Here is a 20,192-nt window from a genome sequence, read left to right as displayed (position 1 = left end):
GAGAAGAGGATAGAGCAGGAGATAGAGAAGAGGATAGACAGGGGGATAGAGAAGAGGATAGAGCAGGGGATAGAGAAGAGGATAGGGAAGAGGATAGAGCATGGGGTAGAGAAGAGGATAGAGCAGGGGAATAGAGAAGAGGATAGAGCAGGGGGATAGAGAAGAGGATAGAGCAGGGGATAGAGAAGAGGACAGAGAAGAGGATAGAGCAGGGGATAGAGCAGGGGATAGAGAAGAGGATAGAGAAGAGGATAGAGCAGGGGGATAGAGAAGAGGATAGAGCAGGGGATAGAGAAGAGGATAGAGCAGGGGATAGAGAACAGGATAGAGAAGAGGATAGAGAAGAGGATAGAGCAGGGGATAGAGAAGAGGATAGAGAAGAGGATAGAGCAGGGGGATAGAGAAGAGGATAGAGAAGAGGTTCGAGAAGAGGATAGAGCAGGGGATAGAGAAGAGGATAGAGCAGAGGATAGAGAAGCGGATAGAGAAGAGGATAGGGCAGGGGATAGAGAAGAGGATAGAGAAGAGGATAGAGCAGATAGAGCAGAGGATAGAGAAGAGGATAGAGTAGGGGATAGAGAAGAGGATAGAGCAGGGAGATAGAGAAGAGGATAGAGCAGGGAGATAGAGAAGAGGATAGAGCAGGGGATAGAGAAGAGAATAGAGAAGAGGATAGAGCAGGGGTATAGAGAAGAGGATAGAGAAGAGGATAGAGAAGAGGATAGAGCAGATAGTGCAGAGGATAGAGAAGAGGATAGAGTAGGGGATAGAGAAGAGGATAGAGCAGGGGGATAGGGAAGAGGATAGAGAAGAGGATAGAGCAGGGGGATAGAGAAGAGGATAGAGCAGGGGATAGAGAAGTGGATAGAGCAGGGGATAGAGAAGAGGATAGAGCAGGGGATAGAGAAGTGGATAGAGCAGGGGATAGAGAAGTGGATAGAGCAGGGGATAGAGAAGAGGATAGAGAATAGGATAGAGAAGAGGATAGAGAAGAGGATAGAGCAGGTGGATAGAGAAGAGGATAGAGCAGGGGGATAGAGAAGAGGATAGAGCAGGGGATAGAGAAGAGGATAGAGAAGAGGATAGAGCAGGGGATAGAGAAGAGGATAGAGCAGGGAGATAGAGAAGAGGATAGAGCAGGGGATAGAGAAGAGGATAGAGCAGGGGGATAGAGAAGAGGATAGAGAAGAGGATAGAGAAGGGGATATATAATAGGATAGAGCAGGGGATTGAGCAGAGGATAGGGAAGATGATAGAGCAGGGGGATAGGGAAGAGGATAGAGCAGGGGATAGAGCAGGGGATAGAGAAGCGGATAGAGCAGATAGAGAAGAGGATAGAGAAGAGAATACAGAAGATAGAGAAGAGGCTAGAGCAGGGGATAGAGAAGATAATAGAGCAGGGGGATAGAGAGAAGGATAGAGCAGGGAGATAGAGAAGAGGATAGAGCAGGGGGATAGAGAAGAGTATAGAGCAGATAGAGCAGGGGATAGAGAAGAGGATAGAGCAGGGAGAGAGAGAAGATGATAGAGCAGGGGATAGAGAAGAGAATAGCGCAGGGGATAGAGCAGGGGGTAGAGAAGAGGATAGAGCAGAGGATAGAAAAGAGGATAGAGCAGGGGATAGAGAAGAGGATAGATTAGGGGATAGATAAGAGGATAGAGAGGAGGATAGAGAAGAGGATAGAGCAGGGGGATAGAGAAGAGGATAGAGCAGGGGATAGATAAGAGGATAGAGAAGAGGTTCGAGAAGAGGATAGAGCAGGGGATAGAGAAGAGGATAGAGCAGAGGATAGAGAAGCGGATAGAGAAGAGGATAGGGCAGGGGATAGAGAAGAGGATAGAGGATAGAGGTAGAGAAGAGGATAGAGCAGGGGATAGAGAAGAGGATAGAGCAGAGGATAGAGCAGCGGATAGAGAAGAGGATAGGGCAGGGGATAGAGAAGAGGATAGAGAAGAGGATAGAGCAGATAGAGCAGAGGATAGAGAAGAGGATAGAGTAGGGGATAGAGAAGAGGATAGAGCAGGGAGATAGAGAAGAGGATAGAGCAGGGAGATAGAGAAGAGGATAGAGCAGGGGATAGAGAAGAGAATAGAGAAGAGGATAGAGCAGGGGTATAGAGAAGAGGATAGAGAAGAGGATAGAGAAGAGGATAGAGCAGATAGTGCAGAGGATAGAGAAGAGGATAGAGTAGGGGATAGAGAAGAGGATAGAGCAGGGGGATAGGGAAGAGGATAGAGAAGAGGATAGAGCAGGGGGATAGAGAAGAGGATAGAGCAGGGGATAGAGAAGTGGATAGAGCAGGGGGATAGAGAAGAGGATAGAGCAGGGGATAGAGAAGTGGATAGAGCAGGGGATAGAGAAGTGGATAGAGCAGGGGATAGAGAAGAGGATAGAGAATAGGATAGAGCAGGGGTATAGAGAAGAGGATAGAGAAGAGGATAGAGCAGGTGGATAGAGAAGAGGATAGAGCAGGGGGATAGAGAAGAGGATAGAGCAGGGGATAGAGAAGAGGATAGAGAAGAGGATAGAGCAGGGGATAGAGAAGAGGATAGAGCAGGGGATAGAGAAGAGGATAGAGCAGGGGATAGAGAAGAGGATAGAGCAGGGGATAGAGAAGAGGATAGAGAAGAGGATAGAGAAGGGGATATATAATAGGATAGAGCAGGGGATTGAGCAGAGGATAGGGAAGATGATAGAGCAGGGGGATAGGGAAGAGGATAGAGCAGGGGATAGATCAGGGGATAGAGAAGCGGATAGAGCAGATAGAGAAGAGGATAGAGAAGAGAATACAGAAGATAGAGAAGAGGCTAGAGCAGGGGATAGAGAAGATAATAGAGCAGGGGGATAGAGAGAAGGATAGAGCAGGGAGATAGAGAAGAGGATAGAGCAGGGGGATAGAGAAGAGTATAGAGCAGATAGAGCAGGGGATAGAGAAGAGGATAGAGCAGGAGAGGATAGAGAAGAGGATAGAGCAGGGGATAGAGAAGAGAATAGCGCAGGGGATAGAGCAGGGGGTAGAGAAGAGGATAGAGCAGAGGATAGAAAAGAGGATAGAGCAGGGGATAGAGAAGAGGATAGAGAAGAGGATAGAGCAGGGAATAGAGAACCGGATAGAGCAGGGAATAGAGATGAGGATAGAGCAGGGAATAGAGAAGAGGATAGAGCAGGGGATAGAGAAGTGGATAGAGCAGGGGGATAGAGAAGAGGATAGAGCAGGGGATAGAGAAGTGGATAGAGCAGGGGGATAGAGAAGTGGATAGAGCAGGGGATAGAGAAGAGGATAGAGAAGAGGATAGAGCAGGGGTATAGAGAAGAGGATAGAGAAGAGGATAGAGCAGGTGGATAGAGAAGAGGATAGAGCAGGGGGATAGAGAAGAGGATAGAGCAGGGGATAGAGAAGAGGATAGAGAAGAGGATAGAGCAGGGGGATAGAGAAGAGGATAGAGCAGGGAGATAGAGAAGAGGATAGAGCAGGGGATAGAGAAGAGGATAGAGCAGGGGATAGAGAAGAGGATAGAAGAGAAGAGGATAGAGCAGGGATATATAATAGGATAGAGCAGGGGATTGAGCAGAGGATAGGGAAGATGATAGAGCAGGGGGATAGGGAAGAGGATAGAGCAGGGGATAGATCAGGGGATAGAGAAGCGGATAGAGCAGATAGAGAAGAGGATAGAGAAGAGAATACAGAAGATAGAGAAGAGGCTAGAGCAGGGGATAGAGAAGATAATAGAGCAGGGGGATAGAGAAGAGGATAGAGCAGGGAGATAGAGAAGAGGATAGAGCAGGGGGATAGAGAAGAGTATAGAGCAGATAGAGCAGGGGATAGAGAAGAGGATAGAGCAGGGAGAGAGAGAAGATGATAGAGCAGGGGATAGAGAAGAGAATAGCGCAGGGGATAGAGCAGGGGGTAGAGAAGAGGATAGAGCAGAGGATAGAAAAGAGGATAGAGCAGGGGATAGAGAAGAGGATAGAGAAGAGGATAGAGCAGGGAATAGAGAACCGGATAGAGCAGGGAATAGAGATGAGGATAGAGCAGGGAATAGAGAAGAGGATAGAGCAGGGAATAGAGAACCGGATAGAGCAGGGAATAGAGAAGAGGATAGAGCAGGGAATAGAGAAGAGGATAGAGCAGGGAATAGAGAACCGGATAGAGCAGGGAATTGAGAACCGGATAGAGCAGGGGGATAGAGACGAGGATAGAGCAGGGGGATAGAGAAGAGGATAGAGAGGTGGATAGAGAGGAGGATAGATTAGGGGATAGATAAGAGGATAGAGAGGAGGATAGAGAAGAGGATAGATTAGGGGATAGATAAGAGGATAGAGAGGAGGATAGAGCAGGGGGATAGAAAAGAGGATAGAGCAGGGGGATAGAGAAGAGGATAGAGCAGGAGATAGAGAAGATGATAGAGCAGGGGATATATAAGAGGATAGAGAGGAGGATAGAGAATAGGATAGAGCAGGGGAGGTGGGGACTATTGAAGAAAATACTGAAAGGGGAAGTGCCTCATTTGCCTGAGGAGGAGGGCGATTTTAACTTAATTTAAATTTGAGATAGGAATGATCTCATTAAGATAGAGGTACTTTCAAATGCAGATGTATAAATAAAACAACTATTCATGCTGATACAAAGACTGGGACAGGAACTATGGATAAGGGACTTCGGATAAGGGACTCTGGATAAGGGACTCTGGATAAGGAACTTTGGATAGGGGACTCTGGATAATTGACTCTGGATAAGGGACTTTGGATTAGGGACTCTGGATAAGGGACTTTGGATAGGAAACTCTGGATAATTGACTCAGGATAAGGGACTCTGGATAAGGGACTTTGGATTAGGGACTCTGGATAAGGGACTTTGGATAGGAAACTCTGGATAATTGACTCAGGATAAGGGACTCTTGATAAGGGACTCTCGATAAGGGACTTTGGATAGGGGACTCTGGATAAGGGACTCTGGATAAGGGACTCTGGATAAGGGACTCTGGATAAGGGATTTTGGATAGGGGACTCTGGATAAGGGACTCTGGATAAGGGACTCTGGATAAGAGAAGTAAAATGTAGTTGCACATACAGAAAATGTATGCATGCATGATTTTAAGTCGCTTAGGATAAAAGTGTCTGCTAAATGTCATGTATTATTATAATTATATTAAGTACCTCTGCACACCTGCTCTGGCTAAGACATGTCTAACTTGGAGGTCATAACAGATATGCAGTGTGTTCAGTGAGGCAGGGTTCAAAGAACCTGGCAATGTTTGTCTGCACCACTATTTGGCCTCTGTGACCCCTATTCAGATTTCCTCTCTGTTCTACCAAGACCAGGTGGGTAGTACCTGAGCGTATCTCTGAAGGTTCCGTAACAGCTCTCTGTGACCTTATTGCCAGACTCTGGTGAAGAAAACACATTTTTCTTTTGGACGATTGAGTCAGTTTTTCTTCTGTCTTGTGTTGAGGCTGCAACTGTTTCTGGACTTCATTTCCCACCGTACCATCAGACCATGACTACCAGAGACGACTCTGTCCTGTCCTTGATTTCCTGCTCCAGAGAATCCTTGTAATCAGTAATGGCCTCAGATCCCCTTGATACACTACGTATTTTACGATTTGATGCTTTTCATTTTACATTTGGATATTCTTATTTTGAAGAGTCCCGTAAGTCACTTAGCGGATCATGAGTGATCAGACATACAGTGGGGCAAAAAAGTATTTAGTCAGCCACCAATTGTGCAAGTTCTCCCACTTAAAAAGATGAGAGAGGCCTGTAATTTTTTATCATAGGTACACTTCAACTATGACAGACAAAATTAGGAGAAAAAAAAACAGAAAATCACATGGATGATTTTTAATTAATTAATTTGCAAATTGTGGTGGAAAATATGTATTTGGTCACCAACAAACAAGCAAGATTTCTGGCTCTCACAGACCTGTAACTTCTTCTAGTGACTCCCCATCCCGCGTGCGGGAGCGTAATCATCGACCGACACTAATTAGCATAATGCAACGGCCATAAATATTCCTAGAAAATATTCCTAGAAAATATTCCTATTCATGAAAATCACAAGTGAAATATATTGAGACACAGTTTAGCCTTTTGTTAATCACCCTGTCATCTCAGATTTTCAAAATATGCTTTACAGTCAAAGCTAGACAAGCATTTGTGTAAGTTTATCGATAGCCTAGCATAGCATTTTGTCCAGCTAGCAGCAGGTAATCAAATTTACCTTTGATGAGCTTCGGATGTTTTCACTCACGAGACACCCAGTTAGATAGCCAATGTTCCTTTTTTCCAAAGATATTATTTTTGTAGGCGAAATAGCTTTGTTTGTTCTTCATGTTTGGCTGAGAAATCGCCCGGAAATTGCAGTCACGAAAACTCGAAAAATATTCCAAATTAGCTCCATAATATCGACAGAAACATAGCAAACGTTGTTTATAATCAATCCTCAAGGTGTTTTTCAAATATCTAATCGATAATATATCCACCGGGACAATTGGTTTTTCAGTAGGACCGATTGGAATAATGGCTACCTCTGTATTTTACGCGAGAATCACTCTGGGAGCCAGTTGCGCAATGTAGCCGCTTACGGGTATTCTTCAACATAAATGCGTAAAACTATGTGACAATGCTGTAGACACCTTGGGGAATACGGAGAAAAAGTAATCTGGTTGATAGCCCATTCACTGCTCAATAGGGACGCATTGGAACGCAGAGCTTTCAAAAGATGAGTCACTTCCGGGTTGGATTTTTCTCAGGCTTTCGCCTGCAATATCAGTTCTGTTATACTCACAGACAATATTTTTACAGTTTTGGAAAGTTTAGAGTGTTTTCTATCCTAAGCTAGCATCTTGTCCTGACAAAATATCCCGTTTACTACGGGAACGTTATTTTTCCAAAAATGAAAATACTGCCCCGTAGTCACAAAAGGTTTTTAAGAGGCTCCTCTGTCCTCCACTCGTTACCTGTATTAATGGCACCTGTTTGAACTTGTTATCAGTATAAAAGACACCTGTCCACAACCTCAAACAGTCACACTCCAAACTCCACTATGGCCAAGACCAAAGAGCTGTCAAAGGACACCAGAAACAAAATTGTAGACCTGCACCAGGCTGGGAAGACTGAATCTGCAATAGGTAAGCAGCTTGGTTTGAAGAAATCAACTGTGGGAACAATTATTAGGAAATGGAAGACATACAAAACCACTGATAATCTTCCTCGATCTGGGGCCCAAGATCTCACCCCGTGGGGTCAAAATGATCACAAGAACGGTGAGCAAAAATCCCAGAACCACACGGGGGGACCTAGTGAATGACCTGCAGAGAGTTGGGACCAAAGTAACAAAGTCTACCATCAGTAACACACTACGCTGCCACGGACTCAAATCCTGCAGTGCCAGACGTGTCCCCCTGCTTAAGCCAGTACATGTCCAGGCCCGTCTGAAATTTGCTAGAGAGCATTTGGATGATCCAGAAGATGATTGGGAGAATGTCATATGGTCAGATGAAACCAAAATATAACTTTTTGGTAAAAACTCAACTTGTCGTGTTTGGAGGACAAAGAATGCTGAGTTGCATCCAAAGAACACCATACCTACTGTGAAGCATGGGGGTGGAAACATCATGCTTTGGGGCTGTTTCTCTGCAAAGGGACCAGGACGACTGATCCGTGTAATGGAAAGAATGAATGGGGCCATGTATCGTGAGATTTTGAGTGAAAACCTCCTTACATCAGCAAGGGCATTGAAGATGAAACGTGGCTGGGTCTTTCAGCATGACAATGATCCCAAACACACCGCCCAGGCAACGAAGGAGTGGCTTCGTAAGAAGCATTTCAAGGTCCTGGGGTGGCCTAGCCAGTCTCCAGATCTCAACCCCATAGAAAATATTTGGAGGGAGTTGAAAGTCTGTGTTGCCCAGCAACAGCCCCAAAACATCACTGCTCTAGAAGAGATCTGCATGGAGGAATGGGCCAAAATACCAGCAGCAGTGTGTGAAAACCTTGTGAAGACTTACAGAAAATCTTTGATCTCTGTCATTGCCAACAAAGGGTATATAACAAAGTATTGAGAAACTTTTGTTATTGACCAAATACTTATTTTCCACCATAATTTGCAAATAAATTCATTCAAAATCCTACCATGTGATATTCTGGATTTTTTTCCTAATTTTGTCTGTCATAGTTGAAGTGTACCTATGATGAAAATTACAGGCCTCTCTCATCTTTTTAAGTGAGAGAACTTGTACAATTGGTGGCTGACAAAATGCTTTTTTTGCCCCACTGTAACTGCTTCAGTCTGATAGTTGATCCATGGAGCTGGGAGGGTGAACACACTGGAACACATCCACCACTAGAGGGAACACTTGCCTCAGTATTCTCTGCTGGAGACCTCGCTGATGGAATCGTGTTCAGAGTCACCTAGTGGCGCAGCACGAACACAACAACTCCATCCTTCCATCCCTTTATTCTCTCCTCACTTCCTGGATTTCCTCCTCCGCATTCAACTGTTTGTTAGTCAGTGCACAAATATTGTTCATATTCTACATGTACAGAGACAGTCAAATAACATACATTATACATATTTATTTTCAACATCAGAAGGTACACACAAGGAATGAAGTGCGTTCTATGATTTACTCGCTGTTCAAGCTTGTGTTGGTCAGGGAATTTGTCTGTTCTGTTTCGCCACGCACGGCATGTTAATAGAGACGTGCGAGCCGGGAGACTGAGGGGCAGAGATAAATCAACACAATTATTTCAGGAAATAATATTACACAGTTGTTTTACAAACACAAGTTGTAAACCAGATATAGTAGCATGATAAAGATTCCTCACCGTCATCGCTCAGCATTTACTCCATGCTACTGCTAGCATATCGACATGTACACACAACCCCTCAAATACAGTACGTTCATTGTAAAAATATAAAGTAGCAGTTGCATTTTGTGGTAACAACGTTTCCCGTGTGCCTCAACTGTCACAAAGGTCTGGTTATTTGAAAAAGTGCAAGTTTTGACTTGAAAAGCCTACTGTCATACTGAATGCCCAGTGCTCTCTCTCTCTCTCTCTCTCTCTCTCTCTCTCTCTCTCTCTCTCTCACACACACACACACACACACACACACACACACACACACACACACACACACACATTCAAGTTGATATAATCCTCACAAACAATTTTGCAGATTTAAAAATGGCGAAAGGTACTCAAGAACAAAATGTTGTTGGATGAAGATGAAGAGAAAAACAGGTGCAGTGTTGTGCAGGAAACAGACAAGGGACATGTAGATCTTTCAGACAACTACACACAATAGGAGCTACGGTGCAGGAGATTCAGGAATAATTTCATACACAAACCATATGCTAACCAACAAGACAACGTTGTTTATATTTGACTTAGTGGGAAAGCGATGAAATATAGACACTTTGGATTACACAAAGATGTCTCTATATTCAGTCTCTCTATAATCAACCTTTATGAGATCTCACGTTCTAAAGACAACAGCTTTCAGATGATTCCCCCAAAGGTGTCTATCGGGAAACACCTTTAAGGTGACAGGAGAGACCAGATAAGTAACTCATGATAAGTTCTCTACTGACATACACTGAAGAGAGGGACTTTCCATTATGTCACATTCATGCTCCTTTTGCAACACAAATACCGGGCTTTAATAAAGACGTGAGATAAAGCTCCCTGATTCTGGAGAATGACAACAGCTAGTTCTTTTCTCCAGCAAATGACGAACTGGATTTCAGACATTAAGACCCTTAGCTATGATTATTGAATGATTGCGTTGGTCATTGTATTGTTGTTACTACGCACAGTAACAACCGATAAATGATTCATTGATCTATGCTAAAGACACTATGAAAACAACGTGTGTAAATGAGTAAATTAGGGAGAAAAGAGGCTCAGAGGAAAACTTGACTGAAGAACAATAGTGCAAATAGTAGAAAGCAGCGAACTATCCTGTCTGTTATATTGCTCAGCTGAACTGAGAGTTGATATAGTATTTGAACCCATGTATGATTCATATTACATGTCATATCACCAATCATTTTATCATTACAGAACACTGGAGGTTGATTCCACATCAAAATATCATGTATCATGTCCAAATTAAACAAACGACGTAATACGACTGTGTAGATAGACATCATACCTACCTACTTGAATGTCACTCAAATATTCTGGGTGTCTTCCCTGCACATTCCCTCCTGAGACAGTTTCTGTAGCAGAAGTCCTCCTTTGGTCAAATGTCTGTTTATCCTTCATTGCACACGTCTCAACAAGTCATTATTTGTCTCCTCCTCAGCTCTCTGCTGGAACTGTCCATCTCTTGGTGTTCCTTTCCTATTACCTCGTTTAAAAAGTCACGCGTTCATACAATCTCATGTGTAATTATCTCTCTAGGGGACTGTCCCACAGCCCAACCAAGGTACAAGTATGGGTGAGGTGTGCAGAGTAGAACCACTACCTCAGCCTCCCATTTTGTTCTCTACACAAACAAAAACATGGGCTCAGGTAAAAGTACAATATAATGCTGGCAAGGCGAAAGGGGTATAGATCTAGTACTAAATCCAGCGCAAAACGTGCAAAAAACAAATGGAAGACCTCACTTCAAGATCTACAGGTAGGTATATACAGTTGAAGTCGGAAGTTTACATACACATTAGCCAAAAAATACATTTAAACATTTACATTTCTGACATTTAATCCTAAAAAATTCCCTGTCTTAGGTCAGTTAGGTACACCACTTTATTTTAAGAATGTGAAATGTCAGAATAATAGCAGATATAATTATTTCTTTCAGCTTTTATTTCTTTCATCACATTCCCAGTGAGTCAGAAGTTTGCATACACTCAATTAGTATTTGGTATCATTGCCTTTAAATTGTTTAACTTGGGTCAAACGTTTCGAGTAGCCTTCCACAAGCTTCCCACAATAAATTGGGGGACTTTTAGCCCATTCCTCCTGACAGAGCTGGTTTCACTGAGTCAGGTTTGTAGGCATTCTTGCTCGCACACGCATTTTCAGTTCTGTCCACACATTTTCTATAGGATTGAGGTCAGGGCTTTGTGATGGCCACTCCAATACCTTGACTTTGTTATCCTTAAGCCATTTTGCCACAACTTTGGAAGTATGCCTGGGGTCATTGTCCATTTGGAAAACCCATTTTGCGACCAAGCTTTAACTTCCTGACTGAATTCTTGAGATGTTGCTTCAATTTATCCCCCTAATTTTCCATCCTCATGATGTCATCTATTTTGTGAAGTGCACCAGTCCCTCCTGCAGCAAGTCCCTCCTGCAGCAAAGCACCCCCACAACATGATGCTGCCACCCCCGTGCTTCACGGTTAGGATGGTGTTCTTCAGCTTGCAAGCATCCCCCTTTTTCCTCATTATGGTCATTATGGGAAAACAGTTCTATTTTTGTTTCATCAGACCAGAGGACATTTCTCCAAAAAGTACAATCTTTGTCCTCATGTGTAGTTGCAAACTGTAGTCTGGCTTTTTTATGGCAGTTTTGGAAAAGTGGCTTCTTCCTTGCTGAGTGGCCTTTCAGGTTATGTCGATATATATATATTTTTTACTGTGGAGATAAAGACATTTGTACCTGTTTCCTCCAGCATCTTCAGAAGGTTATTTGCTGTTGTTCTGGGATTTATTTGCACTTTTCGCACCAAAGTACATTCATTTCTAGGAGACAGAACTCATCTCCTTCCTTTTTTTTACTCGGCAAGTCAGTTAAGAACAATGTCTTATTTTCAATGACGGCCTAGGAACAGTGGGTTAACTGCCTGTTCAGGGGCAGAACGACAGATTTGTACCTTGTCAGCTTGGGGATTTGAACTTGCAACCTTTCGATTACTAGTCCAACGCTCTAACCACTAGGCTACCCTACCTGAGCGGTATGACGGCTGCGTGGTCCCATGGTGTTTATACTTGCGTACTATTGTTTGTACAGATGAACGTGGTACCTTCAGGCATTTGGAAATTGCTCCCAAGGATGAACCAGACTTGAATGAACCAAAAATTCTGAGGCTGATTTCTTTAGATTTCCCATAATGTCAAGCAAAGAGGCACTGAGTTTGAAGGTAGGCCTTGAAATACATCCACAGGTACACCTCCAATTGACTCAAATTATGTCAATTAGCCTATCAGAAGCTTTTAAAGCCATGATATCATTTTCCAGAATTTTTAAAGCTGTTTAAAGGCACAGTCAACTTAATGTATGTAAACTTCTGACCCACTGGAATTGTGATACAGTGAATTATAAGTGAAATAGTCTGTCTGTAAACAATTGTTGAAAAAATTACTTGTGTCATGCACAAAGAAGATGTCCTAACCGACTTGCCAAAACTATAGTTTGTTAGCAAGAAATTTGTGGAGTGGTTGAAAAACTAGTTTTAATGACTCTAAGTGTGTGTAAACTTCCGACTTCAACTATATGAATGGAGGGGTTGGGAAGGGTCTGAGGGTGCCATCCCTTTGCCTCAGATTCCTGACTCACTTTTATATGTCAGTGGATCACGAGTAATGGTCGTCTGTAGAATGTCAAAATCCATCTGATTGTCCAAAACACACAGCATGTTGCTGCCGGATGTCATTGTGGCTGTGTCCTGAAACAAATGATGGAAGTCAACAGAAACTGAATTCCTCCTTTCCTCCTCCCTGTCTTTTCCCTTTTGCCTCTCCAGTTCATCCTCGTCCTCTCCACAGCTCAGTGCTACCTCATTCTCATAGCAGAAGGCGCTGGGGGAGTGGGGGGTTACAAGGTGCTGGGTGATTCTAGGGCTGGCTGGGAATAGTGAGTGGGAGGAGGCGGATGAGGCAGGCCGACTGGCCATCTCACTGAGCTCCTTGGCGCTGCAGTGGGGTGTGGAGGGCACCTCGTAGGTCTTGTGGAAGCGAGCATAGTCCACCTGATACTTGGTTCGGTCCTCAAAGATCACAGGCTCAAACCTATGACCCCATAGGATCTCCTTGGCCAGATAGGAGCTGCGGGCCTGGGTGGTCATGGCGGTGGCCTCCACCATGCCCTCCAAGATCACTACGATCTCAAAGTCATCAGACTCCAGATCAGCCCGGCTCACAGTATACAGGGGGCTGTCCTCGTCGATCTCATGGACGATAACCAGAGGAGAAACCAGAAAGAGTCTGTCTATGCCTTCGTCGTAGCCTACATTGAGATCCCTCTGCTCTAGAGGGATAAACTCTCCCTCTGCCGTGACGTAGGGTCGAATGAGCTGTGCCCGCACATGGGCCTCCACGATGTGGCTCTTGCGCAGGTTACCCACCCGCCACATGAGGCACAGCTTGCCATCGCGCAGGGAAATCACAGCGTTTTTCGAGAACAGCAGGGTCTGGTTCCTCTTCTTAGGGCGTGCCATTTTGACCATGATTGTGCCAAGCATGAAGGAGTCAATGATGCATCCCACTATGGACTGGACCACCACTGTGATCACTGCCACAGGGCACTCCTCAGTGACACAGCGCCACCCATAACCAATGGTGGTCTGGGTCTCGACGGAGAATAGGAAGGCTCCGACGAAGCCCTCCACATGAAGGAGGCATGGCTGCCACGGTTTCTGCACCCCTTCAACTTCACCAACCCCAAGCGCATTCCCTTCCAATCCTGAAGAGGAACTCATTCCAGGGTGCTCATCAAAATCCCCATGGGCTCTGGAAACTGAATAGAAGATTATTCCAAAAAACATCCAGGAGGACAGGAAGGTTGAGCAGAAGAGGAGTAGTAAGTATCTCCAGCGGATGTCCACGCAGGTGGTAAAGATGTCAGCCAGGTAACGTTGTGATTTCTCCTCCATGTTAGAGAATACCACGTTGCAATGCCCATTTTTCTTGACGAAGCGACTTCTTAGTTGGCTCGATCCTGTAGTAGAGATCTTTCCGTTGTAATTGTTCATCCTATGACCTGTGGCTCCTGATATCCTATCTCCTCCGGATGTGCCACTAGGGGAGAGGAACTGGCTATTTGGCGAGCTGTGGCCGTTGTGGAGCCCAAGTGTGGAGACTTTCAGGCCCTCCTCATCTGGCGCTGCGAAGTTGTACCTGTTGGGTTAACAAAAGGGGAAAGTATGGATAAATAAAAAAATTGATCAGAGTAATGCAAGAGATGTGAGAGTGGTTTGAGAGAGGGTGTAGAACAGGGAGAGTTGAGGTTATAATACATGTCCGTGGTCTCATAGGGCTATCTGTTCTTACCAGTGTGCCCTACAGGACACAGTGACTATGAATAGCTTGCCAACTCTGCACAGTGTGAGAGACATAATGTATGACTCACATTCTCTCATGCGTTTAAGACCGCGCTTAGGAAGGATATGCTGTGAATGAGAAATGTATTACAGTCCTATAAGGGTATCCTTCTTGAACACAAAGGTAGCATGAAATGTTGCTTTCTCACTTTCCTCAAGACCATTTGACCTACCTCTGGTAACCTCTTAATATTGATCAGACTGACCTGTCTCTCTCCTCTGGAGAGGATAACCTGGGAAGGTGAGTTGTGTTTAGCTATGTGAGAGGGATTGCGGTCATCACAGGTTTAGGGATTATACATGAGCCAAGTCTCTTGACAGCCTATGTTGACTGGGACATACAGACATTATATTGACCAATTTATAGTGCTCCATTGATCAGGAAACTATATTCAACCATATACTTATTGAATTTTTAATGTTTGCACTATTTTGGTTCCATTCATTTGATATTGAAGTTATGTACATTTGAAGTCGGAAGTTCACATACACATTAGCCAAATACCTTACTCAGTTTTTCACAATTCCTGACATTTAATCCCAGTAACAATTCCCTGTCTTAGGTCAGTTAGGATCACCACTTTATTTAAAGAATGTGAAATGTCAGAATAATAGTAGAGAGAACGATTTATTTCAGCTTTTATTTCTTTCATCACATTCCCAGTGGGTCAGAAGTTTACATACACTCAATTAGTATTTGGTAGCATTGCCTTTAAATTGTTTAACTTGGGTCAAACGTTTCGAGTAGCCTTCCACAAGCTTCCCACTTGAAATACATCCACAGGTACACCTCAAATTGACTCAAATTATGTCAATTAACCTACCAGAAGATTCTAAAGCCATGACATAATTTTCTGGAATTTTCCAAGCTGTTTAAAGGCACAGTCAATTTAGTGTATGTAAATTTATGACCCACTGGAATTGTGATACAGTGAATTATAAGTGAAATAATCTGTCTGTTAACAATTGTTGGAGAAATGACTTGTGTCATGCACAAAGAAGATGTTCTAACTGACTTTCCAAACTATAGTTTGTTAACAAGAAATTTGTGGAGTGGTTGAAAAATGAGTTTTAATGACTCCAACCTAAGTGTATGTAAACTTCCGACTTCAACAGTACATTGGCGAGCTAAGGTTGTCCATTTCCCTGTGATAACACAAATAAGGAGAAGCATTGTCAGCTTTGGGGACATAAGGTATGACCAGTGATGGAAAAAGTACCCAATTGTCAAACTTGAGTAAAAGTCAAGATAACTTAATAGAAAATTACTCAAGTAAAAGTGAAAGTCACCCAGTAAAATACTACTTGAGAAAAGGTCTAAAAGTATTTGGTTTTAAATATACTTCGCTATCAAAGGTAAATGTAGTTGCTAAAATATACATAAGTATCAAAAGTAAAAGTAGAAATCATTTCAAATTCCTTATATTAAGCAAACCAGACAGCACCATTTTCTTGTTTGTATTTATTTACGTATCGCCAGGGGCAGACTCCAACACTCGGACATCATTTACAATTAAAACGTGTGTTTAGTGAGTGTAAGATCAGAGGCAGTAGGGATGACCAGTGATGTTCTCTTGATAAGTGTCTGAAATCCTGTCCTGCTAAGCATTCAAAATGTTACAAGTACTTTGGGGTGTCAGGGAACATGTGTAGAGTAAAAAGTACATTATTTTCATTAGGAATGTAGTGAAGTAAAAGTAATGTAAGTGTAAGTAAAAATATAAATAGTAATATCCCCAAAATTACTTAAGTAGTACTTTCATTTTTACACCACTGGGTATGACACAGGTATGACAGAATCCATTCATGGCGTCCTCACCTGTTGGCCCGTGCTGTTCCCATGGCACCAGTGATCATCAGGTGGTCAGTAGGTCTATAAGTAGGGTGGGAGGCTGGACTCCGCCCTGGCAAGTAGTCTACTGCGAAAGATTTGGTATCGGCATGGCAACTGTCAATGTGTGCACGGACGGCATCCCCCGGTGAAGACCACTACAGGGAGAAAGATTTTACATTTTGCCAATATTCCTACACAGTACAGGTGTGGGATATTAATTTGACCTATATAGTCAGGGCTAAATAGTCCTGCAGCAAAATTATTCAAACATTTAGTCCATAATGTTGCTTGATCGGTGGTTATTTAGCTGGTCAAAATGAGACTACATGAAAAGTGAAATACTGTTAATATAACTGCAGGTTTTCAGTGAACGTATGAAATCACAAAGCTCATCTACATTTCCTGCTTCTCAGGAAAATTCTCAGCCAAAATAATAATGATAAAATTAAGATCCGACATCTGTACCTGTGCATCACCATATCATTTTGCACAGATTTTGATAACTATCCCTCAACATTCATAACTGATTTAGTGTGAGCATATTTTATTGAGAGAACTATGATTTGATGTGACCTGGTTTTTGGGTTACAAACAATCAGTTCTCGTCAAAAGTTTGGACATACCTACTCATTCAATGGTTTTTCTTTATTTTTACTATTTTCTACATTGTAAAATCATAGAGAAGACATCAAAACAATGAAATAACACATGGAATCATGTAGGAAGCAAAAAAGTGTTAAACAAATCAAAATATATTTTATATTTATATTCTTCAAAGTAGCCACCATTTGCCTTGCTGACAGCTTTGCACACTCTTGGCATTCTCTCAACCAGCTTTATGAGGTAGTCACCTTAAATGGATTTCAATTAACAGGTTTGCCTTGTTAAAAGTACATTTGTGGAATTTCTTTCCTTCTTAATGTGTTTGAGCCAATCAGTTGTGTTGTGACAAGGTAGGGGTGGTCTGTATATCTTCAAGTAAGAGTTCAGTCCTGAGACAATACACTTCTGTGTATGTGGCAGGGTCTACAGTCAATCACGGATTACAAAAAGAAAACCAGCCCCGTCACAGACCAGAATGTCTTGCTCCCAGGCAGACTAAATAACTTTTTTGCCCGCTTTGAGGACAATACAGTGCCACTGACACGGCCCGCAACCAAAACATGCGGACTCTCCTTCACTGCAGCCGACGTGAGGAAAACATTTAAACGTGTCAACCCTCGCAAGACTGCAGGCCCAGACGGCATCCCCAGCCGCGCCCTCAGAGCATGCGCAGACCAGCTGGCTGGTGTGTTTACAGACATATTCAATCAATCCCTATCCCAGTCTGTTGTTCCCACATGCTTCAAGAGGGCCACCATTGTTCCTGTTCCCAAGAAAGCTAAGGTAACTGAGCTAAACGACTACCGCCCCGTAGCACTCACTTCCGTCATCATGAAGTGCTTTGAGAGACAAGTCAAGGACCATATCACCTCCACCCTACCTGACACCCAAGACCCACTCCAATTTGCTTACCGCCCAAATAGGTCCACAGACGATGCAATCTCAACCACACTGCACACTGCCCTAACCCATCTGGACAAGAGGAATACCTATGTGAGAATGCTGTTCATCGACTACAGCTCATCGACTACAGCTCAGCATTTAGCACCATAGTGCCCTCCAAGCTCGTCATCAAGCTCGAGACCCTGGGTCTCGACCACGCCCTGTGCAACTGGGTACTGGACTTCCTGACAGGGGGTGAGGGTAGGCAACAACATCTCCACCCCGCTGATCCTCAACACTGGGGCCCCACAAGGGTGCGTTCTGAGCCCTCTCCTGTACTCCCTGTTCACCCACGACTGCGTGGCCATGCACACCTCCAACTCAATCATCAAGTTTGCGGACAGTGGTAGGCTTGATTACCAACAACGACGAGATGGCCTACAGGGAGGAGGTGAGGGCCCTCGGAGTGTAGTGTCAGGGAAATAACCTCACACTAAACGTCAACAAAACTAAGGAGATGATTGTGGACTTCAGGAAACAGCAGAGGGAACACCCCCCTATCCACATAGATGGAACAGTTGTGGAGAGGGTAGTAAGTTTTAAGTTCCTCGGCGTACACATCACAGACAAACTGAATTGGTCCACCGACACAGACAGCATCGTGAAGAAGGCGCAGCAGCGCCAGGAGACAAATTCAAATCCCCACTCATCTAATACTGAGGCTGAAGAAATTCGGCTTGTCACCAAAAGCACTCACAAACTTCTACAGATGCACAATCGAGAGAATCCTGTCGGGCTGTATCACCGCCTGGTACGGCAACTGCTCCGCCCACAACCGTAAGGCTCTCCAGAGGGTAGTGAGGTCTGCACAACGCATCACCGGGGGCAAACTACCTGCCCTCCAGGACACCTACACCACCCGATGTCACAGGAAAGCCAAAAAGATCATCAAGGACAACACCCACCCGAGCCACTGCCTGTTCATCCCGCTATCATCCAGAAGGTGAGGTCAGTACAGGTGCATCAAAGCTGGGACCGAGAGACTGAAAAACAGCTTCTATCTCAAGGCCATCAGACTGTTTAAACAACCACCACTAACATTGAGTGGCTGCTGCCAACACACTGACTCAACTCCAGCCACTTTAATAATGGGAATTGATGGGAAATTATGTAAAATATATCACTAGCCACTTTAAACAATGCTACCTAATATAATGTTTACATACCCTACATTATTCATCTCATATGTATACGTGTATAGTGTACTCTATATCATCTACTGCATCTTTATGTTATTCATGTATCACTAGCCACTTTAACTATGCCACTTTGTTTACATACTCATCTCATATGTATATACTGTACTCAATACCATATACTGCATCTTGCCTATGTCGCTCTGTACCATCACTCATTCATATATCTTTATGTACATATTCTTTATCCCCTTACACTTGTGTCTATAAGGTAGTAGTTTTGGAATTGTTAGCTAGATTACTTGTTGGTTATTACTGCATTGTCGGAACTAGAAGCACAAGCATTTCGCTACACTCGCATTAACATCTGCTAACCATGTGTATGTGACAAATACAATTTGATTTGATTGTGTTATTTGTGTCTTTATAGAGGCCAATGTCACAACTGAAAATACACCTGTCATTACTTCATTTCGGCGCTAAATAAAGACTTCAACGAAACTAAACAACGTGGTTCCAAATTTCCTAACGTCACGTAATATTAGAAAACGGCTCAGGGTTGTTTCTGTCATTACGTATCTATGTAAAAAGAATCCCTCTCATAATCCTAGCATCATAATACCTACGATACAAAACACTTAGAAATCCAAGATCAAGGTAGTAGTTGTAGCTTTATTTTGTGAAAACATACAAAGGTTTTGTGTCATTGTGAAACTACATCATTTGAGACCTTTGCACGAAAGGGCCAGTTTTCCTGACAGATCAACCGCCAGATGTGAGGATGTATGTGACAGTCCACAAAGCCAAACATGGTTGCCAATGGAATTGTCTGCAAGACAATGTACAATACAGTGACATTATTAGAATTGTTATCAATGTTTTTCACACTTCCCAGTGGTCTTATGTTGTGTCTTCTCCCACAGGTACTTCTGGTTCAGGAGGACAACATCAACTGAGGACATGATTACACTGAAGATCACATCCGTCAATATCGGAGTAATCATGACGCTGATCACTTTTTGGTTACAGGAGTTGAAATGAGACAGGTACAGATGCAGTGCTTGCAGGTGATTAGCTGCAAGCGGTTTCCATAGGAACCCTTTATTGTGGAATTTGGAGGGTGACTGTGTGGTGAAGCGAGGGGGATGGAGCGTATCGGTAAAGCCACTAGAGACATGGTGGAGGGGGCTAGTAAGAGCTCTTCAGGATGAGTCACGGAGAGGGGAAGATTCAAGATTAAACAGAACACATCTTAAACTGATTCACAGAGGTTTAACAAAATGACATCTAACAGTCACTCATCATCACAGTGTAGGGAGATGATGAGTGCATAGGAAGACTGAACTTTGAGGAGAGAAGGCCTGAATAAGAATCATTGTTACACAACACAGATACAGATACTT

At 43.5% G+C, this 20,192-nt stretch overlaps 1 protein-coding gene and 1 long non-coding RNA gene across 2 annotated transcripts in view; one reads left to right on the top strand and one right to left on the bottom strand.

The window, feature by feature from the left end:
* Window positions 1-20,192, top strand: part of LOC135555542 (uncharacterized) — a 52,214-nt gene that overhangs the window by 28,897 nt on the left and 3,125 nt on the right. The window contains exon 2 of the long non-coding RNA XR_010457881.1: window positions 19,713-19,835. This is a non-coding gene — a long non-coding RNA (uncharacterized LOC135555542). The remainder of the gene's footprint in view (window positions 1-19,712; window positions 19,836-20,192) is intronic.
* LOC135555541 (inward rectifier potassium channel 4-like) lies at window positions 8,565-14,013 on the bottom strand. The gene has a single exon (XM_064988065.1). It carries the CDS (start codon window positions 13,924-13,926, stop codon window positions 12,496-12,498), a length of 1,431 nt encoding a protein of 476 aa, XP_064844137.1. The 5' UTR covers window positions 13,927-14,013; the 3' UTR covers window positions 8,565-12,495.

This window comes from Oncorhynchus masou, chromosome 15 (assembly GCF_036934945.1).
Source record: "Oncorhynchus masou masou isolate Uvic2021 chromosome 15, UVic_Omas_1.1, whole genome shotgun sequence".
Lineage (NCBI taxonomy): Eukaryota > Metazoa > Chordata > Actinopteri > Salmoniformes > Salmonidae > Oncorhynchus > Oncorhynchus masou.
The sequence above is the reverse complement of the archived record's forward strand: the minus strand, read 5'-3'. Positions and strand labels throughout refer to the sequence as shown.

Excerpts from the sequence above, each read along its gene's own strand:
- LOC135555541 (XM_064988065.1), bottom strand. The coding sequence starts at position 13,926 with ATGAACAATTACAACGGAAAGATCTCTACTACAGGATCGAGCCAACTA.